Source organism: Cyprinodon variegatus, unplaced genomic scaffold (genome assembly GCF_000732505.1).
Source record: "Cyprinodon variegatus isolate N-32 unplaced genomic scaffold, C_variegatus-1.0 Scaffold138, whole genome shotgun sequence".
Classification (NCBI taxonomy): domain Eukaryota; kingdom Metazoa; phylum Chordata; class Actinopteri; order Cyprinodontiformes; family Cyprinodontidae; genus Cyprinodon; species Cyprinodon variegatus.
In genome coordinates this window covers 129,191-145,346 of record NW_015150591.1, presented here as the reverse complement: position 1 = coordinate 145,346, position 16,156 = coordinate 129,191, and the positions used below count along the sequence as shown (strand labels likewise).

Sequence of the window (16,156 nt, the reverse complement as noted above, 5' to 3'; positions counted from 1 at the left end):
TAATATTCATTTTTGTATATGTATATATCAATGAAACATGTTTGTTTTTTAAATGTTTTTTTGTAATTCACTAAGTCTACAGGGTCCTGGTGTGTATATGCATGCGTCAGATAATGAACTCAAGCCTACATTACCGTGTTAACATGCTTTTCAATCCTTCCTGCACATTCTTTTCAAACTAAACTTTGCTTTAAACTGTTGGTTTGCTTGGAAAAATATAAATTGTAATGTTAAAAATAAAAAATAAAAACTTGATAGGTTAAACACTTACACTACTACTCACCAATTTAACATGTTTAGCTCTGTAACATTTAAATCCACCACTCCAATGTCTAAGAGGAAAAAATTTAATGAACATTTTTTTTATGTATGACCACTGTACAGAAGACTGCCATATGATAGAAATATTTACACTGTGCGAATACAATTATTACTATTATTTTCCTAATCCCTGACTGATCATTTTTAATCTAGCATGTATTATAGTATAGATTAAATTCATCATCCAGCGGCTGCTCTGCAGAATTCTCTCACAAAACAACAAAAATGGCGCCGGCAACGCTTGTGGGTCGTTTTCAGCGCATGTAGGTGATTTTAAAGTAATTTTGAGTGATACATTTTTTTTTTTGCCATCATTGCACTTGCCCGGCAGGCAAATGCAATGAAATTTGTACTCTCCCAACAATAACAACTACTTGCCCCGGGCGATCGGGCAATGGTTAACATCGAGCCCTGCACCACCATCTCCAAAAATCTCTGTGCCAAATGCTTTCACTATGCTTTGCTTTACTATTTGGCCCATAGAATAACACTGAAGCATTTTGATGGCCACAAAACATTTATGAAGCAAGTATTTTCAACTTTTTTTTTCAGAATCAGTGTATATAACAAGATTTAGAATTTCTACATCTATAATAACATAAAAATCAATTAAAGATTTTGATGCTTTTCAAGCTAAAATAAGCCCCATCGACTTTTCTGAGCTGTATTTTATTAAGTTTTTTTCAGCCTTAGGCATTGTAATAAAATAAAATCAGCGTCCAAACTTAAAAAAAATAGGACCGTTGTCACCACTCAGATTGGAGGTGGGTGGATCTTTCAGTATTAGGCAAGCCTGAAAACAGGGTCTGCCTTTTATAAATTTGCCATGTGTGGGCTTGTTTGAAACCTTGTTTCATTGGCTACAAAGCCCAACAGACCACATGGTCTTAACCAATAACAGCAGGACTCTATGAGGCGTAATATCGCGCATCACTGGCTGACAGGAAGGGACTGGAAGTGCGAATTCAGCGACTGTATCTGGCTCAAATCGTGTCATAAAAAGGTGCAGACACTTTTGTCTTGTAGGTAAGAAGACGACGTAAAGAACCATACCAAACATTGCAGGCTAACAATCAAGGAAATAAGTATTAGGAAGAAAATATTAGCAAGATGCTGAGAATAAGCAATGACCAGCTAATTTTTCTGATGTCAAAAACCGGACGTTATCTACGATTTTCTCATCATGGAATATTTTTATTACTAATATGCTGGAGTACCTTTAATCTGTGGACCTCAAAGGTATGTAATTGTTTGTTTACATTTTGACATGCTGCTATATCTGTGTTAATTGTGCTTTGGTGCTCGCTGTGTCCATAAAATGAACTTGGCGATTGAATTGTGGAGAATCTAAGCTTTCCGAAGATGTTAACATGTCTATATTGGTGAACATTTTACTAGTGGATTTTTCATGCATTCTTATAACTCAAACTCAATTAAAAACTCAAGTGTTGGCCTAGTGGATTAGAGCAGTGCGCTTGTGCTCTGCGAAGGTTGCAAGTACCCGGTTCGATCACCACAGCCTAAACTCTGGGTTCCTGTGCAAAATCCTTAACCCATGATTGCTCCCCGGGCGCCATACAATGGTGGCCCACTGCTCCCCAAGGGGATGGGTCAAAATGCAGAGAACGGATTTCCCCACCGTGGGACAATAAAGGGACCTACATTACAATAATGCACTAAAAACAGCCCACCTACTCAAACCTTGGGCCAGAGCTAAAACATTGCACAGCCATAAACAAAGCAAACAAATACCTCAGGAGTCTGTTAGTGCTTCAAAGCAGATCATTGTTTTTATTAACTGGAACTGGCCTCAGAGATACAGCCGGAGTGACAATGGTCACAACTTCCTGTTTACTTCCTCAGCATTGACATGCTAATATAATCCAGGTTACATTTATTGACAGAAAACGTGCTTTGCAAAGGCTTTTATAGCTTCTTTACATCTAGTAACATTGCAGCCAAATCGTTTGTGTTTTATTGCTATTTTACGTGAGAGACCAACAGAGAGTAATGCAAAATTTGTTAAATGAATCGATAATACATGTTGTCCATATAGTTTTTGTGCTGCAAAAATGTGAAACGTTTGGCATGGTTTGTTCTGTGAGGGTAAATCTTTAACAGGTTTCATTTCCGTATTGCCAGGCATCTAAGTCCATATGCCAATCAACTGACCAGTTAACTCGTCACTGTAGAAGAAAAGAAATCCCATAACATGATACTGCCACCGACATGCTCTGTTACATCAGGGTTCCACTAGATGTGGAAGCTGTGCTTAAACGCCATACTTTCTGCCAGAAGCCCTATTCCACCAGGATTGAACGACTGTGCGGTCGGACTGTAATTGTTACCAGATTGCACCATTACTTAGTACGGTGATAGTAGTGTTCTTGTAGGCTTTAACTAGAGCAGTAAACCAATAAAGTGGTAATTTGGCCAATCCTTAACTGCACCTTGCATGCCTGTTCTTTATACAGTCGCCTTACCAGTTATCTCTAGGTTTATCATGGCTAAGTTAAGATATTTCAGTTATTTTTTCATTCAACAAAGATATTTAATATGGCTGTTAATAACCTGATTGAACAGAATTTGTTATTCGAGAAAAAAAGTCCAGAAAATGCACAGTCTGGACATGTAGCCTTTAACCTGTAAACTCAACCAGATCCAGTTAGCTGTTCATTAACCTGCGTTCTACCTTAATAATCGTCTCTGCTCTAGACTAGTGTAGACTTGGTGCAGCAAGCAGCAAAATAGAACAATAAAGTATTTTAGAGAAGCAACGAGCACCAGGAGCAACTGGGATGCTTCATTAATGCACCACGGGTTACCGGTTGGAGCCGCTCTGACCGACTAGAGTTGATGTGATCAACTGCGTAGGCACAGCATTGCTGCGCTTCCACCACCTGTGGAACTGAGGGGTTAGTGAATATGGTGTGTTCAGGGTGATGATATTAAGTTTTTTTTTTTTTTTTTTTTTTACTTGGTATTTATATACAGGTCCTTAGATTTTTTGAGGAAAAATACTTTGAAACCCCTGACCATTATTCTGCCTTAATCACAGCTATGTGCTGTTATGTGATGGTCTGATCATGAGGCCAAACAAGTCATTTTTCATGGAAGCATTTCTGGCACAGCTATCACTTTAACAAGTTAGTACATTCCTTTAAGAGCTGCTGGCATATTTTACACATTCGTTATAGTAATGCATAAAAACTAATTCTATATGTTTATTTATACAACTTCTTTTTAACCTTTACAAAGAGCTGTGTGCACACATTACCACAGCCTATTAAGGCTTCTTTTAGAAACATGGCAGTTTTATTAGTGAAGGAAGGGATTTTTTTTTTTATTTAAGTGGAAAGCTTGCAGCCAAACAGGTGTAAAAACATTTAAATACACACAAATTCTTTAAAGAAGAATGTTTAAAGACTATTCTAGAACTTAGCTTTTACTTTTGGGTTTAAAACGGTTTTACCTTCAGGCTTTAGTGAAATATGTCATTCTACATTCAAAGATCTAGAATATAGAGATCTTATTGAAGCATTTCAAAGCTGGGGTTTCATGGATCTGTTTTTAGCCATTCCAGATCCAATGGACTGAAGTCTGACATGGAATACTAAACAAAAAACCCCTCTGTTGTCAAACCAGCTGCAAAAACTCTCAGTAGTACAAACTGACAACAACAAATGTAGGGCAAAAAAAGTGGCATGCTGTATAATTAGGACATCACACTGATGCATGTGTTGGGCTATAAAATGAGGAAACAAACAGATGCAAACATCTACACAAACACTGCAATGCAGCTTCCAAGCATGTGTTGATGAGGGGATAAAAGGCCGAGGCAGGTGGGGATTAAAACAAACGTCGGATGGAAGTCAATACAGCGACTACGTACAGAGTTCGACCTCCAGGCACAAAAGCTGCGATGGTCTGGTAAAAAGTCAAGCTCTGTCGCCTCCTAAAATTTCACACAAACAGCAGGAGAACCACACAGAGAAAAAAAAAAAAAAAAGGTTGCATTTCTGAGAGCTTAAACGCAGGAATCCTTTACGGATTAAAAACAAAAATCAGGCTACATAAAGATCACTGGATGTAAAGAAGCAAAGAACAAACAGTTCCCGAGTGGAGATTGGTAGAGGGACTGTTCCATGCCTAGTATGCACTCACCAGATACCACACATAATGAAAACGGCTGAAAATCTTCATTTTTTTCCCCCTCTGTTTCTGCCTTCAAGTTAACCAATGAGGATGACAACCGGTCATTGTCTCAGAGTCTGTGTGACGTCTAAGTGACTGAAGTCACCTGAAGCCTGGTGGCTCATCATCACATCTAAAAACATCAGCTCTCCGCCTCTCCTGCGGCTCCAGAGGAGACAGGATCCCAGCTAAGGTCACCTGTGTGTGTCTGGGTGTCAGTGTGTGCTAAGGTAGACTGAGCAGAGCATCATGAGCATAAATCATTTATAAATGACTTCACTCTGACAGTAGTGCATTCAGCATTCCAGTTTATTTTTATCCAGAAAAATACTAGCAGTAGCAGTTTAAAACCACTGATTTGGATTTTTTTTCTTTAAAATAGGAAGATTTATGAGGTTCCCCTTTTGAAAGAGGATCAAATATTTCAACATCCCATTTATGACAGCTGATATTTTTATGTTGCACAAAAATAGACATTATGGGTCTGGCGGACTTCCTTTTTGCATTATTGGGAAATAACACCACAAATGAAAGCCTGCAGATGCTCTTGGTTAATAATAGAAGGTCATTGAATTAGTTTGAGAGATTTAACCAACACTTCCTGAAATAAGAAGGGTTTTAAGGTTTAGCCTCACAAAAAAATTTATACCCCTTCTCACATATGTTGAAATAGAAACATTTTATTTCGCATTTGGACGGACCAATAGGAAGTAGTTCATGCTATTGAAGAAGAACGAAACTAATTTTAAAAATCTGAAAAATGTGGCATGTAGCATTTTATATAAAACTCACTGAGTAAACACTATGTAGAAACAGCTGATGCTGCGGATCCACACTGGAAAAACGATCTTGAAATGAGTAAAAATGTCTTAAATTAAGTGTATTTATCCTTAATTTGAGTAGTTAAATGAGATAGTTTGCCAATGGAATGAGTATTTTTACTCTTAAAATAAGATAATTAGATAATATGCACTTGGAATAAGACAATGTAATTATGTTTTCTTATTTTAAGTGTAAATTGTCTTGTTTCATTGGAGAAAATGTCTCTCTTATCTCCTCAATTCAAGAACAAATGCACTTATTTTAAGAAAAAATGACTCATCTAGATTTCGATTTTTTTCCAGTGCAGTTATAAATCTTGTGCTAAAAGGCTGAAGTGCTTCATCGCATGGCAACACTTTTTAGGGGATATTCGTAAAATAGTAAAGACAGAGCCATAGTGGATAGATCAGAGTCTGTGTAAGTTAGGGTCCGTTTCAAATTGAAAGATAACTTTCAACCTCAGACTCAAGTATTTTATACTTTCTAATAGGAAGCTTAAGAAAATACTTTTTTTGGCCTTCTTTTGTCAAATTAATTTCTTCTCTAGATGCCAGATCTATAGAACGGATGGCATATAGCCGTCATTTTAATATATTTTCTCCTACCCGTTCACTGGCTTTCATTTTAGAACAATAACCATGTCTTTGGTAGCTTATAGTTGAGCTTCCATTTTCAGAAGATGAAATAATCATGTCTCTTTGGGATATTGTTGTATAACTGAACCCTGCTTAAATTTCTCCAAAACTTTCAACCAGCCCTGCCTGCTCTGTTCTTTCATCTCCATGATGCTGTTTGCTCTTGGATTCAAATTAAACGACAGTGATGGACTATTTATTAATGAGTTTTTTTGGCAAATCATTTATGTCTAAGCACCACACTTTCCAGATTTATTTTGCTTAAAAAAAAAAATGTATGCATTAATTTCACAATTATGTGTTGGTTTGAGTTGGTCTCTAACATAAAATCCTGAAAAAGACATTTTAAAGATTGATGTTTAAAGGTTACAGGACAAAATGTTGAAAAAAGGATAATGAGTCATCTTTTTGAAATACTTGCCATCTTATTTAAAGTTGTGTTAAATAGTTAAGGTAACTCAGCAGCTGAGCCTTGTTTTGACAAGATAACGATGTACATTAAGGGCCAGAATTAAAAACTACGGATGCTACTCTAGCTCTGCTGAGCATAAAAATAGCAAAGTAAATGTTTTGCATGAGTGAAATAAAAGAAAATGCTTGATATATAGGAAAAGCATTTTTCTTTATTCTATATAATAAATAGAAAAGGGCTAAATGAGATATGTGCATAACATGACTGGCATGAGGAGGAGTAAACCATGTGAAGTTATGAGAAGCAAAGTATGAAGTGTCTTAAACATTGTTCATATACTGGGTGAACTCATTTAAAACACAATATAAGAAGCATGCTTGCTAACTTCATCCAGACATCGTGACCAGGCAGTCACCCAGAGTTCCTGTCATCATTGCTTGACTCATTTCTGACCTTTCTGAGGTCAAACAGCTGACTTTACAGTATATTCATGCAAATGTAGCACAGAGGTGCAGGTTGGGGGAATATGGAAGAGAAACATCACTTACCTGCAGAGCAGCCTGGAGATTAGAAAGAACAGATGAACGAAAAGAAGCAGAAGGAAAGAAGAGATGACAACCTGTTAGAAGTCAGTAGGTAGATTCAGCCAGACAGAGAGCGCATGGAAACAATAATAGCATCACATTAAACGGAAGAAGGACTAAACGGTGGAGAACTGGATCCTGAGGCTTAGTGGAAGTTGGCACAGATACAGTGAAAGAACTAGATGGGAGAAAGGATTAAAAAGATACACATGAGGGGGAAATACAGAGAAAGAAATTCGGCGGGATAAATAACCAATCCCTGCTGTGTGTGTTTACTGATGATGTGTGATGCACAGTTACATTTAAAAGGTAAATATCTACCGGCGCACTCTGGAATATAACCAGCGACATCCTGCTTCACTTATCACCTTCAAGGAGATCATCAATTTCAACAGAGTTTAGATGCGTAGATCAGTAATAAAACAAGACGTAGAGAAACTGAAGGGTGAAATAAACAAGCACTAATCAGGAGATCTGAAACCAAACCGTTTGATTCCCGTCCGTTGTCAATAATGCATGGGTGTGTGGCTGAGCTCATCCACGGGCTCACCTGACACCTCACAGTGGACTACTACCTCTGTTCACTCAAATGACAAACAGACGCATACATGAGGCAGCTAATACTTTAGCATAGCATTTTCTTTTATATCGGAATCCTTTACAAGGATTTATACAATTCTTTATATCATTTACATTAAAATTTCAGTCATTTCAATGTTTGTTCAAATGTAAATAAATGTTTTTGGTCTTTAACTGTTAACTAGAAAGTTTTAAGTTCTCGGAGCATGTTCAGCTTGTTTGATGGAGCTGAAAAATCTCAAAAGGACAGATCTTTAGCAGGTGAAATGAACAGAACTAGAATCCAAAGTACTGAATAGGCTAAATTAATCTTTTTAAAAATTGTTATGAAAGTGTTGTGAGTTCTTCATGGGGGATTTCAAAAGAAACCGGCAGCCATGCTTTTTCTCTACATTTATGCTGCTAATAATAATAAAAATAGAGCACTTTGAACTTCTAACACATTTTATCATTTGTTATCCACAAAACTGAAAAAGTCACAATGAACACAAATTAGTACATAAATATGTGTGGAATGAATAGGACACAATGTTTTATGTATATATTTAAAGGGGCAAATAGGAATTTAGACGCCTCATTATGTATACGTATAATATTTCTAAATTAAGTTCTATGCTATCCATTCTTTGCATAAGTTATCTGATGTTATCTAATTCCATCGGCATCCATTATAAAAGCAACCATTTTGTGAAGCCCTCAGAGGTTTGTCACAGAACAAAAGGGATCATTGTGGATGAGGGAACACAGCAGACAGTTCAGAGGTTAAAGATCTGGAGAAGATGAGAGCCGGGTTGGGAAATAAAACAAAATCCTCACAGAGATCTGTGCAACCAATGATCTGAACATGAAAAGTACCAACGAAGGTGTGACCCTGTCCACCTTAATACCCCATTTAACTACCCTTGAAAAACCGATCCATGCCGAGACCGGTCCGAGTTTGGATCAGTTAACCAGGTCGAGCTCGGTTCTGACGACCGTTTACACATCGAGCTATCTCGGTTCATCGACTCCTCGCCTCATAGTGACGATCTGCGGTATTACTGCCAGTATTGAAGGAGGAAATCAAGCGGTTGGTGGCGGTAATGCACCAAAAGTTGTTTGTCAACCGCCATAAAACACAAGAAGACGAAGAAGGAGGGATTCAAGCAAATCAAAATGTTGCGTGGAGAAGATTTCGATTGTTGTTTATAGTTGTTCTTCTTCTTCTGTTTTGTGTTGGTTGGCAAGCCAATTCCGGAGGGGCATTACCGCCAACTACTGGAATGGAGTGTGAATCGGGATGTGCAGCCAGACGGAGATGACGCGTTCTGCTCATGCGCTCTTGTTATCAGAGAACCGAGTCAGGGAAAAGCCGAGCCGAGCCCACCTCTGGAACTGGTCTGCAGTTAGCTCGGGTCGGTTGTGTCTATCTTGGTTCAGTTCAGTTTGCTTTCCATTTACACACGATAAGTTATCTCAGTAACTGAGCTCGGACCGGTCTCGGCACGGTTTTTCAAGGGTAGTGTAAATGGGGTGTAAGTAACAGGACTGATAAGGAGAGCAATGTTTTGAGAAGCAACCAGTGGGGCAGTGTAAATCTGGAGGAGCTGCAAAGACCCATAGCTCAGGTGGGAGTAATTTTTCAACAGGATAAGTACTCATGTATATGTCACAATTTAAATCTTGCTACTGTGTGTTAGGAAAAAATGTTTGCAAACATGTCAAAGAAAGGAAACGTTTTGTTATTCATGGAACGTGCTGTACTGCACGCTACTTTACAAACACTATTTCCTTTCTGACTGATATTTTTCTTCAGCAAAAACAGGGAAACTGGTCAGAGTTGATGGAAAGAGCTAAATACGGGGCATTTCTGGAAGGAATAACTTGGAATAAATACCGAGGCAAAGGTTTGGGTTTCAGCAGGACAATACATACAGCCAGAGCTGCAAAGAAATGGTTTCAATCACAGTAATTATCTCAAATCCAAATCTAAAAGTATAACACACATTTTGAAAAACTATATTCATAGAAAGAGTTTACATAAAATTATTCAATGCTTTTCGGGGATGTATTGCTGCAAATTTAGGAACCTATGTGTCATCTTCCCGTGGGTGTTAGTCTAGAAAGAAATTCATTAAAATTCACTGAGATGTAAGGCTTCAATGTGGAAAAATGCACGGAGGTTAAATAGAAATAAATATATCTGCAAGTCACAGTAGCTTATGTGCTAAATGCTGCTTGTGTTTATAACGTGTGGGCTTAGAGGCCATCTGACATCCTGTCTGATCAAACCCAAAATGTGATGATGCAGGAGTGTTCATGAGGATGAACCTTTTGTTGGATGGTGGAGTGCTTCTGCTCCATGTCCCTCTTCTCTTTGGCAGCATCGACCACCAGCTGGTCCAACTGTAGGATACAGAACAACAAGTTAGTCAAGCTTCTCAAACCAGCTGGTCACACATTTCTCAGTGAAAAACAGCCATGGCTTCCGCATAAAGTGGAAAACGAATTCACCACATAGAGATAATAAACAAAGCTCCAAATCTGATGTTAGAGTGTGACATATCAGGATGGAGGGTTTTATCTTTTCGCTTGAAATCTGTTCCAACGTCAAATTATCAGGCTTATATTGACCAAATTCAAACAGAGCAAGTTTTTTTTTCTTCTAGCAGCTGTGTGGGGCTAACTTGATCATGGGGATCGTTAATGTGAAACAATTGATTATTTTCTTTCCTTACAGCAATAATTGCATGTAGAGAGGGAAACAAGGGTTCTGTTGATAGCAGGGGAAAAAAAAACATTTAAAAAATCACAGCTAAAGAGCTGGAGTTCATAGGGTGTTGGTGAAAATGGGACAGTAGAGAAACTTTAAAGGTATACTATGCAAACGGTGTTGATTTTCCAGCGAGGCTCCCCCCAGAGGGCGAAAGTAAAAGTGCACTGTCGTAAATATGCTCAGCTGTTCTCCTGGTTTCTCCATCAAGCCAGGCGCGGTTGTTTTGAGCTTAGCAGACAGGCGAACGCAACGAATCATCATGTCTACTGCGGTAGAGAGCTCTTTTCCTCTTTCTTGCCTGCTCCGACATGGGCTTTCGCTGTTTTCTCGCTGGTTCCGCCATGATAACTGCACAAATTTCGCCACTGCGCTAGCAACGAGCATGCCTTTCACTGGGGGCGTGTAGCAGTTCTCGCCGTAAAGCAAGACTGACTCTCACGATGCACGAGACTTCTGAGCCTGTGGGTGCGGGCCGAGGTCTCCTGCAATTGCAAGTACGGTATTTCCCCTACAGACCACCAGGGCGGCCGAGAGAATCTTTGTTCGACCTGAAATGACTCATTTAATCATCCAAAACGTTATGGAACACATTAATTAACTGAAAAATGTTGCATAGTATGCCTTTAACCAAGTCTGTCAGCGGTCTGTTGGGCGGCATGACTGAAATAATCCAGTCTGCAGCCTCAAACATGAAGGAATGAGTGTGCAGTTAGAGGTCAGTGGTTGCAGTAGGCAGGCAAGAGTAAGGTGAAGATTTAGGATTAAGATTCTTAGTAAAGTCTGAGTTTTTAAGCAGATTGAATAGTTCTTTTCATTTTAGAGTTTTTCCATTTATTTTTCTGAAGGCCAAACAAGGCAAACTTGCTGGCTGTGACATAAATGAAGCCCAACAGCAGCATTATCTTATAACATAGAAAGGGAAAAATAAACTAAAAACTAAAAGGAAAACATATAAAGACAACTGAAGAAATGGTTTTCAGGTGAAAATGAAAGAATTAAAAAATGCTTGTTAACCTTTACGGCTCTACTATCTCTTCAATGCTTAGTTTTTGCCTCTGGATTCTGTTAGAAAATAAATATTTACAATAAAAATTATCCAAAACATTAGAAGTGAAAATACGTTTATTTAACTTTTATTTTATTTGCCTATGCACAACAGATGAAAGAGTAACAGTCTTTCTTAGTGGATAATAAACAGACATAATGTTATTTCAATGTAGCGAGGACACATCTGAGAATAATGGCATGCTATGCTGAAAGATGCTATTAAGAACCATGAAGAAACTGCCCCACTGATGCCTATTATATATTTTTTTCCTACTTGCTTTGATTCTGTTTTATTTTCCTATATTTTAATCATGTAAAGCACTTTGCATTGTCTATGTACTGAATTGTGCTATACCAATAAATTTGCCTTGCCTATTAGCCCATTTCATAGCAGATCCTCTTTCCTTAGTGTTTTCCCTCAAAACTGGTGAAGTGGTTTGTTCTCCAATCCAATAGCAGTTTTAATAAGTTCATGCCAAACGTGGTTGAGTGTAAAATACGTCTTAAGAACATAATCTACTCATCAGATTTATGCTATGCAAGATTTTAATTGGGATTTTGTATCTAAACAAAAAACAAAATGATAGCCAAAGGTTTATTGATTGTGACAGCCTACTGTCACACTCTGAAGCTGTGTGGTAACTTTTATATTTTTCATTTTCAAAATCAGTTGCACGTTTCATATATTTTCATTAGCCTGACTTTAAGTTAACTTTCTGCAGTGCACACATTTAGTTAACTTTATTTGTCAGTTTGTTTTTTTTTTTCAAGATGCAATTGATTCATTTCTTTTTTCTTTTGAGATGCCAGTTTCCTTGGGATCTGCTGGTGGAAGGCTGCAATGAGCTCCAGCTTTCCTCAATTGGTTGCAGGCTAATCAGCGGGTCAAACCATTTGTAATGGGAAGGGAAATTTGTTTATCATTTGTTCAAATATTCTTAGTTTGGGTAATTTTGTTAATTAGTTAAATTTAAAAAGTATTTAGTGTCTGGCCAGTATTCATCTGTTTAATTAAGTTTATTTGTTTAATAGTTTGTTAGTCAGTTACCCCCCTTGTGTGTCAACAGTGGTCTGATCAGCCACTATTTAAGTTTCCCTCATGTCCTGTTTGTTAAGTCAGTTTGTGCTTGAGTTCTTTATGTTAAAGCCTGAATTGAATTCTGTTTTGTTGACCTTTTTTTGGACCCAGTTTATCATTTTTTGAACATTTTTGGAATAAATTAAGACTTTTTTTGAAAAATTTCAGTGGTTTTCTGGCTGGTTTGTGCAAATCCCTCACATTGATATTGGAATGCATTCGTTAGTTAAAATGGACGAAAAAAAGTGGGAAATGGCAACTCCTGGATAAAAAGTGGGATTTAAACTGATGAAGGATAGAACGAACCTGGGGTCATTTAGAAAGACTCTTCTTTAAGATGACATCAGTATAAGTGAACAGAAGTCAGAGTCGGCTGCAGTAACTTTTGATGCATCTAAACGACCATTTTTACTTTTTTTCCCAATGTTATAACCTTTTCAAATGTAGACCTAAATGGATATATTTTTTTATTTTACTAAATTAACATTAAATAGCAACAAAAAACTCTGAAAACACAAATACCCATAAAGTAAACACACAGATATGGCTGCTGTGTGACAGTTTTAGAGAGGCTAGTGCTGCAGGGGGGGGATTTGTTTGGTTTTAAAGCGGAAATGGGTGGATGAGAGCGCAGCAGGCTGATAACATCAGGATGGGAACTATTTTTTTCTCCGCTTTCCTCTGAACAACCAGCTCAGTCAGAGCCAAACAGAATCTCTGCTGCTTTTATAAAACAGGCTTTTATCCAACATTTTTACTTTTGTATCCATTTTTACTACTTGGCTGCAATGACATTGTCTCTCAGTGCAGATGCTTCAGGACTGTCTGACCACAGAGCTCTGCTTGGATTAAAACTATAAATGACAAACTTAATGACTCACGGAAAAGATACAGAAAACCCCTCTGACTGAACACAGCTATTAATTAATTCATTCATAAGGCTGTTTGTCACTAGCAGATCAGAAAGGTTTTCTATCTAGAGCTAGATGAGTATTTGGATGGAGGAAAAGCAGAAAAAACAGAAATCTTACCAGTGAGGCTAACTATTATCTGTTAAAGTCTGGCTTATTTTCCAGGTTCCAGAATCAATTTTCTTCTTAAATTCAAAACTATTCATTTCAAAGCAGCTTCTTTGAATGTTTTCTCATAAGGAAAGGTATCAGATGGTATTATCAAACCTGTTGACAGCTGCTCCACACCTCCCTGCACAGCCTCTCCACTTTCTTTAGCTTCATGATGAGAAGCGGACAGACAGAGCAGCCCTCTTGCTGCGGCTTCCCACAGCCCCGTCTGTGATCTCCCTCCCTTTTCGCCTCTCCTTCAAATTCAATATGACAGCCTTGTAATCCACAGCAGGGTTATACTCCAGTTGTATGTCAGATTGGATTCAGAGCCTCTTGATTTTTCTTTTCTTCCTCCCTCTGAAGAGTTTGTGTCTGTTTCAGTCCTTAGTCATCATGCCTCTTCTTTACTCGTGCAGCCATACAGCTCAGAGTCCCGTTTATTCCCTCTGAAAAACCTACTTTTGAAAGTTTCTTCTGTCCAGAAAAACTGCTCAGTTGAGATGGCAAATTATTTCACAGCATCACATTTCCAAATTCGGCTCCCAAAGACATCATCTTTCAAAAAATAAAACTGCATTAGATTCAAAACGCTCCAACCTTGAGTATCTTCCTTCAGTTTCTGTTCTACATTGGCTCAGCTGACGATGGACCCCGTGAGTCTATCGGAGGGAAAACCTTTTTCCAGCCTCCTAGCAGCTTTCTTCCTCATTCCAACTAATTGTAGCAATGCCACGATAAACATCTTAAAGTCAAATTAGGGCTGCGTTCTGCCTCCATGGGCAGGCTCTCTTTGTTCCAGGATGCACACAAACACACTAATTATGTAACTCAGCCAAGACACACACAGATTCCACACAAATATTTATGAGATATGATATGTTAACAGAGCAGCAATGGGTCATTTATAGTTGAAACCTAAATATTAAATGTGTAAATGGTTTGGCCAATATACTCCATCATTTATTGATTGTCTAGGACGGGATGCGACTAGCCTCGTGAGACCATCCTGATCTCGCGAGCTTTCAAGGTTTCACTCGCAGATCAGTCTGGAGACTCTCCGTTAAAGAAAATTTGGAGCCGTTCACCAAACGAACGTCCAATCAGCGTTGGCTTTGAGGCGGATTGAGGTGTGACGCAACGAGAAGCGCGACAGTTCAGTCTAAAGAACATGGCGGCTTCAGCTGATGAAACTAGCGTTAGCGTGGCTATCGAGCAAGTTTTATCGGAATTACAGAGTATTTCTTCACTGAAAGAAGAGCAAAACACTGCTCTGGAGGCTTTTCTCAGAGGAAAAGATGTTTTTGCTCTTCTCCCGACTGGTTTCGGCAAGAGTTTGATCTATCAATTGGCTCCTCTTCGTCGTCGCTCTGTTACGTCATATGCTTCGTTGATCTGATTGGTTTATTTGGCCCGTCTATCACCAACATAGGGCAATCAGCTAACCAGTATTTTCGCCCCTTCCCAAAATTACTTCAACGGAAGGTTTCCAGATGGATATGCGGAGCAAATCCATCTTGCGGAGTCAGGTTAGGATGCGAATGGCAGGAGGTGGAAGTTTGTGTGTTCTGAAGTGAGTCCAGAATGGTTTTATTAACTTTCTTGTCTTAATGATTGGAGATCACAACAATGGGATCCGACTATGAAGCTGCTTTTTAGTGTTCGTTTTGTGGATTATAATCTCAGTGTGCACAACACCAGGGATACCATCCTCACCATGTCATCAGGCTTCAGTACTGCAGAGAACTTTTACTGCTATTCAACACACAGACGCTGTCAGGCCCTTTGGTGCTTCGTGTGGAAAACAATTTCATTTTTAACACAATGGAGGTTCTGAAAACAACAATACATGGAAGTGAGGAAAGAGGGGCAGGGTCCTACTGGGGATGCGACAGCAGAGATTAAACTGTGTACCGCTTCCCACCATGATTCTTTTAAACATTCATTCACTTCAAAACAAATCATGAATGCAGTGTGTTGGCCCTAACCAAAAACTTGGCTCTCTAAGAGGGAAAGTGATTCAGAGTTTGAGCTCACTGGCTTTGGGGTTCCTGTGCAGCTGGGTAGAGATGATGCAACAGGGAAATCCCAAGGAGGCAGGGCCTCCATATACATCAGCAAAAGATGAAGTAACAGTGTTAAAGTCTGGGATTTTACATGCAATCTATGTTGAACTGTTGTGTCAGTCTGACCACTTCATTACTTAAGGAAGTTCCCTCAGATATTTATCTGAGTTATCTCCCAAATCCAATGTCAAAACCACAGGTTCCCTAATAAGTAAATCCATAGGGAAAAAACAGCTTTTTTCCCATGATGCACCTGTTTTTATATTGGGTGATTTTAACCATTGCAAACTGAGGTCATGCCTCACTAACCTTTTGTGTGAATTAGTGAGGCATGTCACTAATCACACAATCAGTGTGTTAACTGTCCTGGTTTTATAAACAAAACTCTTAATCTTGCCTACGGATCCATTAAGGATGAATATAGATCACATCTGCTTCTTCCCTTTGGTTTCTCTGACTATAATACTGATCCTCTGATAAGTAAGATTTCTAAACAGAGAGGCTGTCCAATAAAAATATGTGAAGCAGGCAAACAAGGAAAAAAAAATAATTAGACAAATTAGTCAATTTGTCTAATTATTAGAGAAATATCAGTAACCCTT

The 16,156-nt window shown here is 38.5% G+C and overlaps 1 protein-coding gene across 4 annotated transcripts in view; it reads right to left on the bottom strand.

The window, feature by feature from the left end:
- The window catches only part of acap2 (ArfGAP with coiled-coil, ankyrin repeat and PH domains 2), a 76,611-nt gene that overhangs the window by 21,581 nt on the left and 38,874 nt on the right, over window positions 1-16,156 (bottom strand). For 2 of the 4 annotated variants that reach the window (XM_015376661.1, XM_015376665.1), the window contains exons 9-11: window positions 9,858-9,932; window positions 6,933-6,944; window positions 4,214-4,276 (exon numbers count right to left, since the gene is read on the bottom strand). In XM_015376661.1, coding sequence (XP_015232147.1) covers window positions 4,214-4,276; window positions 6,933-6,944; window positions 9,858-9,932 — 150 coding nt within the window. The remainder of the gene's footprint in view (window positions 1-4,213; window positions 4,277-6,932; window positions 6,945-9,857; window positions 9,933-16,156) is intronic. The other 2 variants (XM_015376663.1, XM_015376664.1) reach the window with 2 other exon arrangements.